The 17,982-nt window shown below is 39.0% G+C and overlaps 1 protein-coding gene and 1 long non-coding RNA gene across 18 annotated transcripts in view; one reads left to right on the top strand and one right to left on the bottom strand.

The window, feature by feature from the left end:
- LOC106782490 (uncharacterized) overlaps positions 1-1,806 on the bottom strand; it is a 113,917-nt gene extending 112,111 nt beyond the window's left edge. For both annotated transcript variants that reach the window (XR_011431750.1, XR_011431749.1), the window contains exon 1: positions 1,388-1,806. This is a non-coding gene — a long non-coding RNA (uncharacterized lncRNA). The remainder of the gene's footprint in view (positions 1-1,387) is intronic.
- ERCC6L2 (ERCC excision repair 6 like 2) overlaps positions 1-17,982 on the top strand; it is a 143,617-nt gene that overhangs the window by 19,809 nt on the left and 105,826 nt on the right. For 5 of the 16 annotated variants that reach the window (XM_070249058.1, XM_023627094.2, XM_023627101.2 and 2 more), the window contains exons 1-2: positions 1,754-2,918; positions 6,532-6,956. In XM_070249058.1, coding sequence (XP_070105159.1) covers positions 2,873-2,918; positions 6,532-6,956 — 471 coding nt within the window. In that variant the 5' untranslated portion in view covers positions 1,754-2,872. Of the gene's footprint in view, positions 1-1,720; positions 3,267-3,716; positions 3,777-6,531; positions 6,957-17,982 lie in introns of those variants that run through there. The other 11 variants (XM_070249051.1, XM_023627095.2, XM_023627097.2 and 8 more) reach the window with 10 other exon arrangements.

Genomic DNA, 17,982 nt, shown 5'->3' with positions numbered 1-17,982 from the left:
CGATGGCCTCAGACAAAAGCTACTCTTGAGTGGAGAAGGAATGTTTAAGAATGTCTAATTTTGTGAGGCACCTAATTTGCTAAAAACATATTTTTATGTCATGATTATTTCTTCTTCACTATGCATCATATGGTGGTGAGGTTAAATAACACTCAGAAATTGAAGTCCTTTCCTCTTCTGTTAGTCACAAGAGTATTCCTTCAACCAGATGATCTCTTTCATTAAAATCAAATTTTACTTCTGAATCTGTCTTATCACTTCTATTCAGAGGTCAGCTCTTTAAGGATCAACATCCTAAATCAAAGGACCCCTGGAAGAATACAATTTTATACAACTAATCCTTTCAGTGGGGGAAAAATGAAACTTTGTCTGTGGTCCTTGTAGGAAAAAAAGTAAGCCTGACTGAAATTTCCAATTGCCATTGATTTAAGGGACAATGTGAAAAGAGCTTAAGTAAAATAGATGTATTTTATCAATTTCAAAATGCAGATTTTTCTCTACATTAAAAAATTTCCACTATCAGGGTGGATGTTAAAATCAAGAGTTACAATTATAATAAGCAGTTTCTTCCTCTTCTGTCAGCTGTACCTAAATAATATGCCTTATGACCCATGGTGTTTTAAGTTAGAATCTAGTCTATAATTCTAATCTAAGTAATAATGTACTTCTATTAACCAAAATATTAAAGGGAAGCAACGGCTATGCAGAATGTGCAACTTTGAAGTGGACGCAGTCCATGGATAACAACAGTAATAGCAATACATAGTCGTTACTACTTATTTAATTCCTACAATAACGCTTTTTAGGTAGGTTACTTTTATCAGCCTCTTTGCTGTCACGGGTGAGGACACTGAAGCAGTGAGGTTAAATGACTTAACCTCCTAACCACGTGTGAGGGCCAGCAGCTCACACACACCGGATGAATTAGGTGCTTCTCATGGATACAAAGTTTCTACCCGCTGGTAAACAGAAACAAGCGCTATTCTAGATGAAGCTTTCTATGAAGACCTACTGTCAATTCCTAGTATTTGTCAAAAAAAAGGCTATCTCCTTATAAAGCAAACAGCCATAGTTTTCCTCATTAGGATCCTGTGATGGGACGCCTGGGGGGAGCGGTGCTTGGCGGCCCAGGGTTCGCAGGTGGGATCCCGCCAGGACACAGCGCCGCTCATCCAGCCACACTGTGGCAGTGACCCACAGAAAACAGAGGAAGGCTGGCAACGGATGCTAGCTCAGGGCCAATCTTCCCCACAAAAATTTTAAAAAAGATCCTGTGGTAGACAGAATAACAATGCCCCAGAGATGTTCACATCCTAATCCCTGAAACCCATGAATATGCTACTTTACATGGCAAAGGGGCTTTGCTGATGTGATTAAAGGTACAGACCTTGAAACGAGAAGAGTATCCTGGATTATTCAGGTGGACCCAATCTTATCACACGAGCCCTCAAAATCAAAGAATCTTTCCCAGCTGCGATCAGAGGCAGATGTGATTACGGAAGGGTCGGACGTGCAACACCCCTGGCTTTGAAGAGGGGAGGGAGGTGGCCACGAGCTAAGGAACGTGGACAGCCTCCGGAAGCTGGAGAAGGCCAGGAAACGGATCTCCCGTCGAGCTCCGAGCGCGTGCAGCTGCGCCTCCACGGCTGCCTGGACCCGCGCCGCACTCCGGCCTCGCGGAACGCAGAGCAAGCTCGCGCGGCCGGGAGGACAGCACCTCGCGCGTCTCCTGCCACGAAGCCCGTGGTGGCTTGTTACAGCGCCCTGGACCCAGCACAGGCCCATTCGGGCTGACCCAGCTCCAGGAAGCGCCGTGCGGGCCAGGCGGGCATTCCGACACGTGCAGGGCCCCGTGTTGGATGAACACTGTACAGCGCATGGAGAAGCGTTAGGTAAACCGTCTCCATTAACCCGTTGGTGGCAGGCTACCCCGAAGATGCCCACAAAAGCAGCTTCATGATTTGCTTAGCGTCTTCCCGTCACGGATCATCCAGACGGCCGGCAGCCTCAGACGGCACACGGAGAACGCGGCGAATCTTCAGCGTTTCACCTCGGCCTTGCGCCCAGGCGCCGGCGGCCGGTTCTGCGCCCTCAGCAGTCGCGTACGCCCGGCGACGCCTCAGCATCGAGGGCATCGCCGCCTCCCAGAGCGCCCGCGCGGGCGGCGACACGACGAAGCGCCCAAGCGCAAACAGAAGCCAGAGGCCACGACCCGGGCACGGCGGTCTCCCGCCAGGCCGCCACCCTTCTCGCTGGCCCTTAAAGCACCACAGCGGGTCCGAGCCCGCGAACACCTCCCGGGCTCTCTCCTCGCCGCCAGATCAACACCAGGCAGGCAGGCCACATCAAACCTCGCGATACTTGCAACTCGCACGGACCTTGTGTTACAGGCTTCCGGGCGGAGAGACGGCCGGAACACTGCCCCGCCCTTGTAAAAAACAAGATTTTGTTCTCGCGACATTCCGATGACAGTTCGGAGCCCGTTCTCGCGGGATTTTCCAAGTCAGGGTGGAAGTTGCGGCGGGTGCTAGAGGAGGCTCAGCGCTGAGAGGAAGGGTGGGGGGTCGACATGCCCGTTGTGGGTCTTGCCCCGGCGGCGGAGCCCGGGACGATTAGGTGAGCGCCGACTTGCCAGCTTGCATAGCGTGCTCCGGCTCTGCCGTTGCCTCGGACGCCGCCATCCCGCCTCCCTGGGCCCCGCCGGCTCCGCCTTTGCTCCCTCCCGTCCCGTGGCGTCGGGCTCCGGGCGGGCGATGCTCGGAGGGCGGCGGGAGCGGGTGTTGGCCGCGGTCCGCCCGCCGCCTCCTCGCGCGCTCCGCCGCCGGTCGGGCGTTCAGGGCAGCCGGGCTGCCAGGCCCCTCCCCCTGGCCAGATGGATCCCTCTGCCCCGAAGGCCCGCGCGGAAGCCGCCGGCAAAGGTATGAGCTCCGAGCTCGCCTCTCTGCCCTGACACCTGTCCTCCCTGCGCCGGGCTGGTCCCCTTCCCGCCAGTTCCCTCGGGGTTAGGGTTTGGGCCTGTGGCTCCTCTGAGTGACAGCTGGAGATCGTCAACGCCCTCCAGGGCAGGGACCAGTTGTTTACGGTCAGTCCTGAGAACCTGGATCTGGAGTCAGGCTGCCCTTGGATCTGTGCTGGCTCTGACAGTTACTTGCTGAGCAGCTGGGCGATCTCCTCATCTGTAAAGCTGAGATCGTTGCTGAGCTCTTGTGATTATTCAATGAGAAGGTGAATGTCAAGCACTTACGTGACCCAGCGTCTAGCCCATAGTAAGCGCTGAGTAAATATTTGATATTTTTATTCTTTATACTTGTATGCTCCAGTTCAGAGTGAATGGGAGAAGTTTGTTGTTAAGTAGATGAATAAAGGTTGCGATGTCTAGTTCAGTTTACTAATTACACAAAGAGCTTAATATATGATGTACTGAGTCAGGGCCGTCACCGAGAGAGGGTTTAAGGAGAGTGTGGTTATCTGCCACAAGTCCTGTAGGATGCCTTCCTGTTCCCAAATTAATGGACTTCATTATGAATAGTGATATAACAAAAGCTACCCTATGTTCAGTGCTTGTTCTGTGCCCAGCAATATGCCAGTTGTTTACCTACACGCTTTCCTTGGAGGAAGATATCGATCTCATTAGATAGATCAGGAATATCATTAATCGCATTAATAGGAGGAATTCAGAGCTAAAGTTCAGAGAGTAACAAGCCTCAACTCTGCAGGCTAGGAATTGATGACACTGTAATTCAGGGACCACAAATGTAAACACCTACAGAAACCTGGTAAGTGAAAAAGATCGATGAAACTCCTGAGTGGAGTTTACAGGGGCTGGGGTGCTCATACCTCAGTCAAAAGGGTCGGAGTCACTCAGTTCCAGGGAATTGGTCATTCACGTGTGAGCTGGTACAGCTTGGTAGCTACAAGGTCGGTTAGCTTGTTTCAAATCCAGGCTCTGTTGCTTTCCAGCTGTCTGACCATGGGCAAGTTGGTTAACCTTTATCTGTTTTACCATTTGTAAAATGGAACTAATAATATCAGGTATGTGAAGTAATAAAAGGGTTGTTGTGAAGCTTAAATGAGCTACTACATCTAAAGCACATACCAGCACACATAAGCTTTCAAATGTTAGTTATATATGAATATTTGTTAATTTTACAGGTATTTGTTTCGAACATTGTTCTAGGTCCCTAGGATATAGCAGTGAGCACAAATTAAGTCTCTGCTGTAGGCAGCTTATATTTAAGTTGAGATAAACAGTAACAGATATTCATATTTTTCTCTGAAAATAGAATCAAGCAGAGTGAAGGAAGAGAGTGGCAGGGGATGCTATTTTAGATCGGATGGTCAGAGAAGACACCTCTGAGGAGATGCCATTGGAGCAGAGATCCAAGTGAAGAGACAGAATCAGAAAAGAAAGCCCAGGAGCCTGGAGTGGGAGCTGGTTTGCTGTGTTTGAGGAATAGCAAAGGAGGCCAGTTTGGAATGAAAGAGGGAGAGAGGTTAGGATATGAAGGCAAAGAGGAAGACAGAGACCAGATCATGAGGAGCCTTAGCCCCAGCCCCTCCATCAGTCCAACAGGAAATCCTCCCAATTTAAACTGTTTGTTCTGAAGTTTGAATACGTAGAGATTCCAGCCCTAGTTCAAGCTTAACTGAATCTATTTAGTTCTAGAAATTATCCAAACTCAGGAACCAAATACCGTTTCATAATCTGTTGTGTGAAGCCCATAAGGCTTTGTACATGCTGTGCCCTCTGACTGAGAACTCCTCTTAGATCTCCTTCCCTTTTATATTGTGTCCTCTGTGCTTCTTTCTCATAGCACTCTGTTCTCTTCTTCCAAAGCACTTATTATAGTTTCATGTTTGTGAACTTTGAGTATCTATCTCCCTCACTAGAAATCAAGGATCTGTGAGGTCAAGGATGTGTTTTCGTTAATAATTCAGCATGTTTATTGAGTGCCTACTGTGTGCTGGTCCTGGAGACAAAATTTTGAACAATACAGACATTTTCTTGGAAAGGAAATTAGTCTCTAATGGGAGAGACGTATAAAAACAAGTAAACATGATAATTAAACATTGTGATATGTGCTGTGGAGGCAAAAAAATACTGAGATACAGAATAATGGAGTACTCTACTTTAAATAAGGTGGTCAGAGACGAAATCTCTGAGATGACATAAAAACAGCTGGGAGAAGCCCTGATTAGTATGTTTGAATCAAGGGAAAAATTGACAGATTAAGTTGGAAAGGTAAGTAGAGGCAGATCATATAGGAACTGACAGGCCATGGTAAGGCGTTTGGACTTTATTCTTTGTGCAGTAGATAATTATTGAAAGGTTTTAAGTTAAAGATTTACTAATAATTTATATTTCTAAATAGTCGATATTGCTGCTATGTGGAAAATGGCTTGTAGCGGGGGGAGTAGGGGCAGGAGAGAATGGTTAGGAGTCTATAGCAGTAATTTAGGAGAAAGCCAAAGGTAGCATGCCTCAGGGCAGAGATCAGCGAACTACCAGGGGCCCAATCTGGCCTGACACTTGTTTTCATAGATAAAGTTTTATTGGAACACAGCCATGCCCATTTGTCTATGTGTTGTCTGTGGCTACTTTTGTGTTACAAGGGCGAGAGACAGTATAGCCTGCAAAATCTAAAATAACAACTAAAACCTGACTACAGAAAACGTTTGCCAACAGTTGTTTTAGACAGATGGTAGCATGGAGGAAAGTATAGAGACTCCCCTCCCATTCATAGTGCTGTATTTTCTAAATAGAGAATAAAATAGATATCTGTACAGTTAAGCACAGATAAATTCATAGAGAGAAGTCAGACTCTTCAAAGAGTAATGCTGCCTTAGCAGAAAGAGATCTTAGAATCCATCTCTCTTTTAAGAACCTCAACTCTTCAAAAGCTAGAAGGGAAAAAGCTGTGACAAGGCTGGTACAATCACTCTAGCTGAATTGGAGATTCTCTTGGTTAATTGTATACAAATTCAAGCAATGGTTTAGAAGCAGCAGTGTTGACAGTAAGAAGAAACAGCTGTCTCCAGAGAAGGGCGATGGAACAATTTAAAAAAACAGATAGAAGAGTCACAAAAGCGTTCCTGTCCAGAGGATATTAGCTTACTCACTACCAAGTCTTATTCACTATTACTCTACTATATCGTGAATAATACACATAATGGTGATGAGCTGTGCATCAGAGTCACCTTTTGAATTCAACAGTAACAGCCAAACAAGGTAATCAAACCAGATGTCCACTGAATCAGAGTCAACAGAGGTAGTGTCCAAAGGTGTATGGGGAGATTATGGCACACGGCCAGGGTGAGAACCACTGGAAATAGATTATGCGATCTTTATTCTGCTTATTATAGGAGAACATCTGATAATATATTTTACATGTCATAAGTATAATTTATCTTGTTTCAGTTATTTGAAAAGGGTATGTATGTGAGGTACATTTTTTTCTCATAGCAGTGAATAGTGAGGTGTTCCTTTATAAGTTAGATTTGGAGACTTTATTTTCTTCTTTGTTATTATAGACATGTGGCATCCAGGAGAACGATGTCTCGCCCCTTCTCCAGATAATGAAAAACTTTGTGAAGCAAGCATAAAATCTGTCACAGTGGATGAAAATGGGAAGTCATTTGCAGTTGTCTTATATTCAGATTTTCAAGAAAGAAAAGTACCTCTTAAAAGACTTCAAGAAGTAAAATCTGTCAAAGATTGCCCCCGGAGTTTTATATTTGATGATGAAGATTTGGAAAAACCGTATTTCCCAGACCGAAAATTTCCGTCATCTTCTGTTGCTTTTCAATTATCTGAAGATGGAGACTCTATTCCTTATACTATTAATAGGTATTTGAGAGACTACCAAAGGGAAGGGGCCCAGTTTCTCTATGGACACTTTATCCAAGGAAGAGGATGTATTCTTGGTGATGACATGGGACTAGGAAAAACAGTACAGGTATTTATTTTAATTACTTTATAATTAAAATTCAACAAAGTCAATTTATTATGTACATGAGTGGATACTGTATGCAAATCTCTATTTGTACTCCTAACTCCTGTGGTAGCTATTTCATGTGTTGTGTGTGTGTATGTTTGTGTGTTTGTCTCACTCACTACATAGTAAAGTCCTCAAAGTTAAGGATAGTGTTTATTTTATCCTCAGGGCTTGTTTAGTACCTGTGAAATACATTGTTCATGATACTGTTTCGGTATGACTTGGCTTCATTTTACCTTTGGTGATGCTAGTATTAAGGTATCAATTATGTTTAAAGTAGTTTAACTTTCTTAGTAAGACTTTATGGAAGGGAAGTATTCTGACATTTCTTAAGCTAGAGAGCATGGTTAAATTGATTTCCTGCAAGTCTTTTGTGCATATTGTTTGGAGTTTATCATATTAGAAATTTCTTAACCTGAAGTCCTTGGGCTGCTGGTAGTTCTAATGGTAGACTTCAGAGTGGCCCCCTATTTTCCTTAAAGTATGCTGGAATTTGTACATGTATCTACTTTTCTGTAGAGAGGATCTATGGTACTTATCTATTGCTATGTAAAAAATTACTCCAAAATTTAGCAGCTTAAAAAATACACGTTTATACACATTATTTATACACAGTTTGTGTGGGTCAGGAATCCAGGTAGAGTTTAGCTGGGTTCTCCGGCTCTGCATCTCACAAGGCTGCAGTCATCTCAAGGTTGAACTATAGAGGATTCACTTCCTGGCTCACTTGGTTGTTGGCAGGATTCAGTCCCTTGTGGGTGTTAGACTGAGGCCTCAGTTTCTCTCAAGCTGTTGGTGAAGGCCTCCCTGGGTTCCTTGTCACATGGGCCTCTTCGTGGAGCTTCTCACAACATGGCAGCATGCTTTGTTAGGGAGAGCAAGTGAGAGGGCAAGAGAGAACACTAGTAAGACAGAAGTCATGGTCTTTTGTAACCTAAGAGACAGCCCTTCGCTGTTGCCATATTCGTTTCGTTGGAAGCAAGTCGCTGGGTTCAGCCTGTAGTCTAGGGGGGAGATTAAACGAGGTTGTGGATATCACGAGGTGGGGGTTATTGGGAGATCTGTCAGAAGCTGCCTGCCACAAAGGTTTGTGATCTAACAAGATTAGGGTTCTGAATCTAGACTTTATACCATACACTCATTCTGGATTTTCAGGAGTGTTTGTCTAGTTTGCATTAAGTCCTTCTGTTTTCTTCCTTGTAATTGAATTTAAGCTATTTTATTCTTCATGACACCTCCATTGTTAGTGGAACTCAAAGGTAAGTGAAAAACTAAGTTTAATATATAAAAATAGCCAAGTAATGCAACTATGTATAAAGCTCTGGTATAAAAAGCTAGGGTGAATAATTATAATTACAGTGTGTTACCATTAGCCATACTCTCTGTTCCTTTAAACCCAGGCAATGTACATAGTTCTAGGTTTGCACATTGAAGGTGCTAAATAATTGCTTGTGAAATGAATGAATTTACTTTCTCAGAAGAATAGGTGGCCAGAATAAAGAAAGAAGCCTTCAGGAAACTACCGTCTGTGCCCAAGATATGCAGATGAATACCAGAGGAAAATAAATAATAAGGCTCTTCTGTGACTATCTTTACATATACTTTTACTGTTTTTGCCCATTCTAGAATGTTCTTTCCCACGCTTCTTTGACTAGCCAACGCCTTTTTATCTTCAAAATCAGAAACATGAGGGTGCTACAAAAAGTGAGGTACAGTTTGGAAACCCCCACCCTAAAACTACTAAATACATTTCAAATTCTTCTGCATGTTTTAGGCTCAAATTTAGCTTTCATCTCTAGGCCCCATGTTACAAAGAAATTCTCTGTATTTTACATTTCATGGGATTATTTTTATTTATTTATTTTTTTTCTGCTTTATCTCCCCAAATCCCCCTGGTACATAGTTGTATATCTTAGTTGCACGTCCTTCTAGTTGTGTCATGTGGGACACTGACTCAGCGTGACCGAACGAGCAGTGCCATGTCCGCGCCCAGGATCCGAACCTGTGAAACCCTGGGCCGCCACAGCAGAGCGCACGGACTTAACCACTCGGCCAAGGGGCTGGCTCCATGGGATTATTTTTTAAGTGATTTTACTGTATAATCTTATATTACCTGACACACTGAAATCATTAGAAGGTTTTGAGTTGTGTTATGTGCTGTGAAAGTCTTTGAGGACTCATCTTCTGAAGGGTAGGAAATCGTTTCTTTTCTAATTTTGATACTCAGCTGGATTAGTCTGATTCTTGGGGACCTAGTTCTCTGGCTATTGTTCTTGTAACTCAGAGAATAATTTCTGTGTAAATAGGTGGTTTGAGAGACTCATTTAAGATAGACCTTCAGTAGATAATAATGACTAAGCCAGTTGAAGAAATGTGAACAATAATCAATGACTTCACTAGAATTTCAAAATGGTCTATAAAAATAGACCATTGGCATTTACTAGTTGAACCATAGTGTTACCTTCTTCATTTTTTCCCTATTTTCTGATATCATCCTTTAAGTTTTCCCCTTTTTTACATTCTAACTTGGTCATAATATGAAATTAAGCTCTTCTTTTTAAAAAAGCTTGTTTTATATAATAAATAAAGTTTGCTTTCCTCATTTCAAATGTAAAAGTTGGTAAATTTAATATTTTACATTCTTCAAGGGATGAGGATTAAAAAATGTCTATTTGAGGGGCTGGCCCCATGGCCGAGTGGTTAAGTTCGCGCGCTCTGCTGCAGGCGGCCCAGTATTTCGTTGGTTCGAATCCTGGGCGCGGACATGGCACTGCTCATCAAACCACACTGAGGCAGCATCCCACATGCCACAACTAGAAGGACCCACAACGAAGAATATACAACTATGTACTGGGGGGCTTTGGGGAGAAAAAGGAAAAAATAAAATCTTAAAAAAAAAAAATGTCTATTTGATCTAGTGATATGGAAATCATTGGTATCTTGAGCAAGGACCTTTATTTTTTTTTAAAGATTTGCAGCTGAGCTAACAACTATTGCCAATCTTTTTTTTTTTTTTCCTCTGCTTTTTCTCCCCAAATCCCCCCGGTACGTAGTTGTACATTTTAGTTGTGCGTCCTTCTAGTTGTGGCATGTGGGACTCCGCCTCAGCATGGCCTGATGAGCGGTGCCATGTCTGCGCCAGGATCCAACTGGGGAAACCTTGGGCCACCCAAGTGGAGCGCGCAAACTTAACCACTTTAGCCGCGGGGCCTGTCCAAGCAAGAACCATTTTGCTGGGATTTTGGGGGCACAAGCCAGAATGGAGTGGCTGAAGACATAGACACGGGAAGTATGCCCACCTCTTTAAGAAATGTGGCTTTGAATGCTGGCAAAAGTGAGCTAGTAGTAGCTGAAGGAGGATGAGATTTTGCGGGAATTTCTTGTTTGTTTTATATCTTTTGGGGATAGGGGTAACGTGTGTATTTTAAGTGAATTGGAAGGATCTTATTGAAAGGGACCAGTTGAATATGCAACATGCATAAATATTCACATACTATACTTCATATGTGCATGTCCATGAACACACAGACCAACATAAATACACAAAAAGATGGAATCACTACTATCTTACAAACTGGTTTTTTCCCCAACATGTTATTATGAAACTTTTCAAACGTAAAGAAGATTTGGAAGAATTGTACAATGAATACCCATATACCCACCACCTAGATTATCTTAACATTTCCTTATACGTGGTTTTGTCACATATCTATCCATCCATCAATCCATCTTTTGGTGCATTTTAAGTAGCGGATATTAGTATGTTCTATCCCCAAACATTTGTGCATGCATGTCATTAATTAGAGTTCAATATTTATTTACAATTCTTTTATTTTCATTTTGAGGTAAAAGTTACAATGAATGCCCAAATCTTAAGTGTACCCACCATTCCATGAGTTTTGACAAATACATATCTCTGTGTAAACCAAATAAGCCTTTCAAGATATAGAACATTATCATGTGCCTACTAGTCTTCCCACCATCCCCAAGAGGCAATCACTGTTCTGCTTTTTTATATCATAGATTTATTTTGCCTTTTCAATATAAATGGGATCATACAGATGCACTCTTGTGTAAGGCTTCTATCACTTAGCATAATATTTTGAGGTTCATCTATGTTGTTAAGTACATAAGTAATTTTTTTCTTTTTTATTGCTGAGTAGTGTTCCATTGTACACATACAGCATTTTGTGTATCCGTCCTCCTGCTAATTGATGCCTGGGCTATTTCCAGTTTCTATATTTTATGAATAAAACTAAGAACTTTCTTGAACAATCACTTATGTATTCATTTTTCTTGGGTAAATAATTAGAAATGAAATTACTTGGTCATAAGCTGATGTATGTTTAGTTTTATAAGAAATTGCCAAATATTTTTCCAAAGTGTTTGTACTATTCTGCATTTCTACAATGTATGAAAGTTACGGTTGCTCCATATCGTCACAAAATTTGGTCTTGTCAGTCTTATTAATTTTAATAGTTGTGATGAGTGTGTGTGTATATGTATCTTTGTGTGTTGTTTATATACTTTAATAAGGTATAATTGACATATAATAAACTGCATAAATTTAAAATGTACAATTGGATATTTTTTGCATGTTTATGTACCCAAGAAATGATTAGTACAATACCACAATCAAGGTAATGAATGTATCTATCACCCCAAAAGTTTCCTCATGTCTGTTTGTGCCCATGATATGTTCAACACCAATAATTCATCACCTACTATTTTATTTTACTTTTATTTTAAAAACTGCTTTTAGTTTTTAATTGCACTAAGAAATTAATTTGGGAAGGAATGCAAAAATCCCAGATTTTTATGAAAATTTTCCAATATTTTACAGAATTCTCACATGTAATTCAACAGGTAATTTGAAAATGACTCCCCTCTATACATTTACATTATTCTTAATTAGTTAATGTAACTAAAATAAGGAATTTCAACTGTAATGCATAGGTTTGAGAAACTGACCTTTGATAACCAAACAGCCCAACTAATAGGAAGGGAGGTGAATGGGCGCTTACTATAGGGCAGTGGTTCTCAAAAGTGTGATCTCTGGACCAATAGCATCAGCATCACCTGGGAACTTGTTAGAATTGTAAATTCTTGGGTCTTACCCCAAACATGCTGAATCAGAAATTCTTGGGGTAGGGCCCAGCAATCTGTTTTAACAAACCCTCCCTGCAACTTGAGGCACACACAAGTTTTAGAACCTTTGCTCAAACTAATGCACGTTTTTCAGAGGGCATGAAAACTGGTTAATGTGATGAGTTGGCTCAGTGAAGGTTGCTTAAGAGCATTTAGTCTATGTGAATATACATGGGATGATGACCATCTCAGTTTTTTAAAAAAATAAAATTTTACAAATGGAAGTGATATTGGAGATAATCTTGTTCAGTTTCTTTATTTAATAAATGAAGAAACAGAGACACAGTTCTACTAAATGACTTCCCTATAAGGTCATGTACAGGAAGTAACCAATTTCATCTCCATTCCAGTACTTTTTCTCCCTCTACCCTTTGCTGCCTCCATCTTGCAACCTTTTATTTGGCTTTAAATTAACCGTATTTATTTATCCAATCAGTTAACATTTATTAAACACTTAGTGTGGGCTGGGCCCTGTTGATAGGCACTGAAGAGCCTAAGATAAATGCACACGATCACTACCCTTACAGAGTTCACAAATAATGATGGAAAGAAACGTAGCCAAGGGGTCGTCATCTAGTCTGCTAAGTGGCATGAAGGGGAGGAGCAAGCCTGCCTGGGGTGTCAGGGAAGGCTTCACAGGCAACTTGGTATTTTCATCCTTTGCTTTTGAAAACTCACCAAAATTTAGAACTAATTTGAGTGATATCAATTAGGACATTAAGGGGTTTTTTTTTCATCAAAGACATAACTTTAGTATAGTGTTTGAAAAATTTATCTTAAAAGAAGACTTCATTCACTGAATCATGGTGATTTTTTATCTTAATTTGGTAATTGGCTTTCATAGGCACAAAGTCTTAAAGACTACTGTTAAATAAGTGTATGTGTTTTACATGTTTGTTTCCCCATCTGCTATTTGAAGCAGATGGTATTAGTACCGTTTGAGCAGCAGGAGAGAGAATTTTGCAAACTATAAAGATTTTCTTTGAATCCTTGTTTCCATATTATTAGATATTACATTATGAAAGATACCTTCACTGAAGGCTATTGTTTTCAAAAGCTATATATAGTAAACCTCAATCCTGAGAGAAATGGGGGGATTGCTGATAATGATAGCTTTCTTAGGTTATTGTCAATACCATTTTTTAGATAATATGATCTTCAGTAGATTCAAAAGCTGTACTAAAATTTAAAAGTTCTTTAGATCACAAGTCATGTCATTCACTCAGAATGTAGTAATAAAGAAAATAATAATATTGTCTTTATTTTCATTCATGGAGAAACTGCCATAATAACCAATGTGAAAGGCTAATTAATCCCCAGAGCCACAAACCCTTCAAGCAGGAAGAATGTCCTAGCATTTTAAAGACAAACTACTTTCCTCATTTTGGCATGTAGTTTGGATTTTAGGAATAGAACTTTGTAAGATAAATGGGCTAGGCGTCCTTTCAAAATAGCACTTTGTTGTTGTCTCTAAAACAAGCGAAAATCATCATACTTTTTAAAGTGTGATTCCAAAGTACTGTCTTCCCTTTTTATCTCCCAGGGAGATGAAAAATAAGCAATGTAGCCTTTTTTTGTTTTTGGTCCTATAAGAAATGGACAATTTTTTGCTGTGCCTTCTTCTGTTGTTGTAAGGGAAGGTTTGTGCATTATCCCCCTGCCTCTGATCTACTCTGCATGGCATGAGCAGACTGTGCATAAGGCAAGATGCCCTATAAAAATGAATGCCTGTAAAACAGAAGGTTTCCCAGAGTGATATTTCATTTCTGAAATGCAGTTTTTGGCCTTTTACTATTCTGTGGGTGACACTTAAATACTTATTTTTGTTCTTTTCATCTCTAAACATAATTTTAAAACCATTCCATGTTAAAGCATGTTCTGTTTTGTTTTGTTTTTTCAGATTAGTTTCATAAACCTTTATTGTAAATATTTCATTCTCCTTCTATGAATTAAGATTTTGGTAGACCTCTACTGTGCGAACAGCGTGATAGAGACGGCTAGATCTCCACTAAAAATTCGTATTCCCTTTGCATTCCCAGAGTTTTGGCCAGATGACAGAGACTACATTTCCCAGTTCTCTTGCATGTCTTGGGCTTGTGACAGATTCAGTCAACAGAAATGAGAGTGGAAGTGCTGAGTACCATTTACAATCCTGGTCCATAAAATCCACGTGTGCTATTCTTCACGTTCTCCCTTTCCCTATCTGCCTTTTGGATGTTGACACATTACTGCTAGCACTACCTTAATATAATAAGCTAAAAGTTTGTCAGTGGTTTTAGTGAGGCTCTCCAGTTAGTGTGTGATCTCAACTAAAGTCTAGTTTATTTTTGTTTCAATTTACTTTTTTGAGGTGGGTGAGTAATCTGTTAGGAGATAGTATAGATTACTTAAATGAGATGCAAAGATTTTTCTTTAAAATTGTTAGTGGATTTAGTGAATTAAGTAAAGCTAATCCATAATTAGAGCTTATAAATTTAGTCATCTTCTATAAAACTTCTTCCAAAGATGAGATTCTTAAATAAATATAGTAGACATTTCACATATCTTTGTTTCGTGGAATTTGACAAATTAAGTTAGAATTAAGATTGTATAGTATATCATTTTGCATAGACGAACAGATTGAATTATGAATTATCATAATTAGGGATATAGTTTTCCTTTAGCAATAAAGTATTTTTAAATTAAAGTGTATATGTTGTTTTTCTAGATATAATGCTGTTGCACACTTAATAAACTACAGTGTAGTGTAAACATAGCTCTTATATGCACTGAGAAACCAAAAAGTTTGTGTGACTCACTTTATTGCAATATTCACTTTATTGCTGTGGTCTAGAATGGAACCCACAATACCTGTGAGGTATGCCTGTGTTGAATTTTATTAATTTTTCTGCATCTATTGAGATAAGCATATTTTTTTCTCCTTTATTCTGTTAATATATTATTATATGAATCAATATGATTTATATTGATTGGTTTTTTAATGTTAAACCAATCTTGTATTCCTGGGATAAACCCAATTTATAGTGTTTTTATGTTTTGCTGGATTCAGTTGACTAATATTTTAAGAACTTTTGCATTTATATTTATTATGAATATTGGTCTACAATTTTTTGTAACGTGTTTGTCTGTTTTGGGTATCAGGGTTATGCAGGCCTCATAAAATAAATTGGAAAGTGCTTCTTTCTCCTGTCTTCTAAAGAGTTGTGTAAAGCTTGTGTTATTTTGTACTTAAATATTTGATGGAATTTACTAGTGAAATCTTTTGGACCTGGAGTTTCCTTTAAGTGAAGGTTTTTGGATAATGAATTCAATTACTTTAATAGATATGAGGCTACTCATATTTTCTATTTCTTGCTGTATCAGTTTTTAGTGAATTGTATTTTTTAAAGAATTTATCCCTTTCACCTATATTGCCAAGTTAATTTGCATAAAGTTTTTCATAATATTCCTTTGTTATTCTTTTGGTGTTTGTAGGATCTGAGTGATATCTCTTTGCATTCTTAATGTGGATATTTTGTATTCTCTCTATTTTATCCTCAATTAGCCTAATTTGAGGTTTATTGATTTTGTTGATCTTTTCAAAGACCAACTTTTAGCTCTGTTAATTTTCTTATTTGTTTATTTGGTATTTCATTGTTTTTGCAATTATCTCCGTTATTTCCCTCCTGCTTACCTTGGATGTATTTTGCTCTTCATTTTCTAGCTTGTTAAGGTAGAATCTTGGATCATTATTTTATACCTATCTTCTTATGCTCTAAATTTAGATCCAGACATTGTTTTATCTGCATCCTACAAATGTGATGTGTTATATTTTTATTTTCATATAATTCAAAATATTTTCTAATTTTCTGTGTGGGTTTTTTTTTTTGATATTTGGGTTATTTACAAGTATATGTTTGAGTTGCCAATATTTACCTAATTTTTCTCTAGATATTTTATCCTTAATGATTTCTAATTCCATAATGGTTAGAGAACATATTCTGTAAGATTTCAGTATTTTGAAAAATTTATTGAGACTTTTTTTAATGGCCCAGCTTATTGAACATACTGTGTACATTTGAAAAGAATATGTATTCTGAATGTAGTGTAGTTGGATGTAGTGTTGTATAAATATCAATTAGCAGGTCAACATAATTGATAATTTTCAGGTTTTCTATCTTTTTAATATTAATTGCTGAAAAAGGAAAGTTAACATCTCCTACTATGATTGTGGGTTTGTCTATTTCTCTCTTTACTTCTGTCAGTTTTGCCTTCATGTATTTTGAAGCTCTGTAAATAGGATCATAAACCTTTATGACTGTTACGTCTTCCTGATGAACTGACCCTTTTATCATTGTGGAATTTCTATTTCTGGTGATACTATTTAAAATCTACTTTATCTGATATTAAAATAGCCACTCCGGTATTCTTATGCTTACTGTTTACATGGTATGTCTTTTTCTATCCCTTTATTTCAAACTATGTGTGTCTTTATATTTAAAGTGTCTCTCTTGTAGACAACTTTTTTATCCATTCTGGCAATCTCTGATATTTAATTGGAGTGTTTAGTCCATTTATATTTGATGTAACTCCTGTTATGTTTGGATTTGGATATACCATTTTATTATTTGTTTTCTGTTTGAACAGATTGTTTTCTGTTTTACTATTCCTCCTACCCTTTTTGGGTTGATATTTTTTTAGAATTCCATTGTAATTTTTCTATTGCGTTTTTAACTGTACTTCTTTGCATTTGTTTTTTGGTGGTTGCTCTAGTGATAAAAATATACATTCCCAACTTTTCACAGTGTGCTTAAAGTTAATAATGTACCACTTTATGTAAAATGTCAGTATCTTGTAATAAAATAGATCATCCTATTCCTATTTTATTCTTATTCTTGTTTTAAGGAAACTAACAGTTAGGAAAGTTAAGTGTAATACCTAAGATACCTACCTAATACCTATCACATGTCTAAATTTTGAAGGTTAAACCAAACTTACATTCTCAGAATCAACTTAACTTAGTTTTGGTATATATTCCTTTTTTATGTTTCTGTGTTCCATTTGGTAATATTTTAAGAATTTCGCTTCCATTTGAGTGAGAGAAATCGGCCTATAAATTTCCTGTATATAATATTTTTGTCAGGTCTTCTTATCAAGGTTATCTTGAACTCATAAAATGAGTTGAGGACATTTCTCCCTTTCCCTAAAATCTGGAAGAGTTTGACTAGCATTATAACTTTCCCTTTTTTTTAAAGATTGGCACCTGAGCTAACAACTGTTGCCAATCTTCTTTTGTTTTTTTTCTGCTTTTTCTCCCCAAATCCCTCAGTACATAGTTGTGTATTTTTAGTTGTGAGTCCTTCTAGTTGTGGCATGTGGGACACCACCTCCGTGTGGCCTGATGAGCGGTGCCATGTCCACACCCAGGATCCACCTGGCAAAACCCTGGGCTGCCAAAGCGGAGCACGTGAACTAACCACTTGGCCACGGGGCGGCCCACGTTATATCTTTCTGAAGCACTGGGTGGACTTTATCGGTCAAGCTATTTGACCCTTAGTTTTCTTTGTGGAAGATTTATAATTATATATTTAGATTTCTTTAATAGTTATATGAATATGTAAAGTTTCTGTTTCTTCTTATACCAGTGTTGGTAAATGCTGTTTCTCCATTTCTTCTAAATTTTCACAATTATTGGCATAACATTGTTTATTATGTCTTACACATATTTTTGTATGTGTGTTTGCCTCTTCTCTTACCTTCCCTTTTCTCTTTATCAGTTTTCTAGGAGTTTTTCAGTTTTTAAAAATCTTTACACAGAATGATTATTTGGCTTTGTTGATCCTTTTTATTGTATGCTTTT

Source organism: Equus caballus, chromosome 23 (assembly GCF_041296265.1).
Source record: "Equus caballus isolate H_3958 breed thoroughbred chromosome 23, TB-T2T, whole genome shotgun sequence".
NCBI classification, from domain to species: Eukaryota; Metazoa; Chordata; class Mammalia; order Perissodactyla; family Equidae; genus Equus; species Equus caballus.
This window is presented reverse-complemented; position numbering and strand designations above follow the sequence as displayed.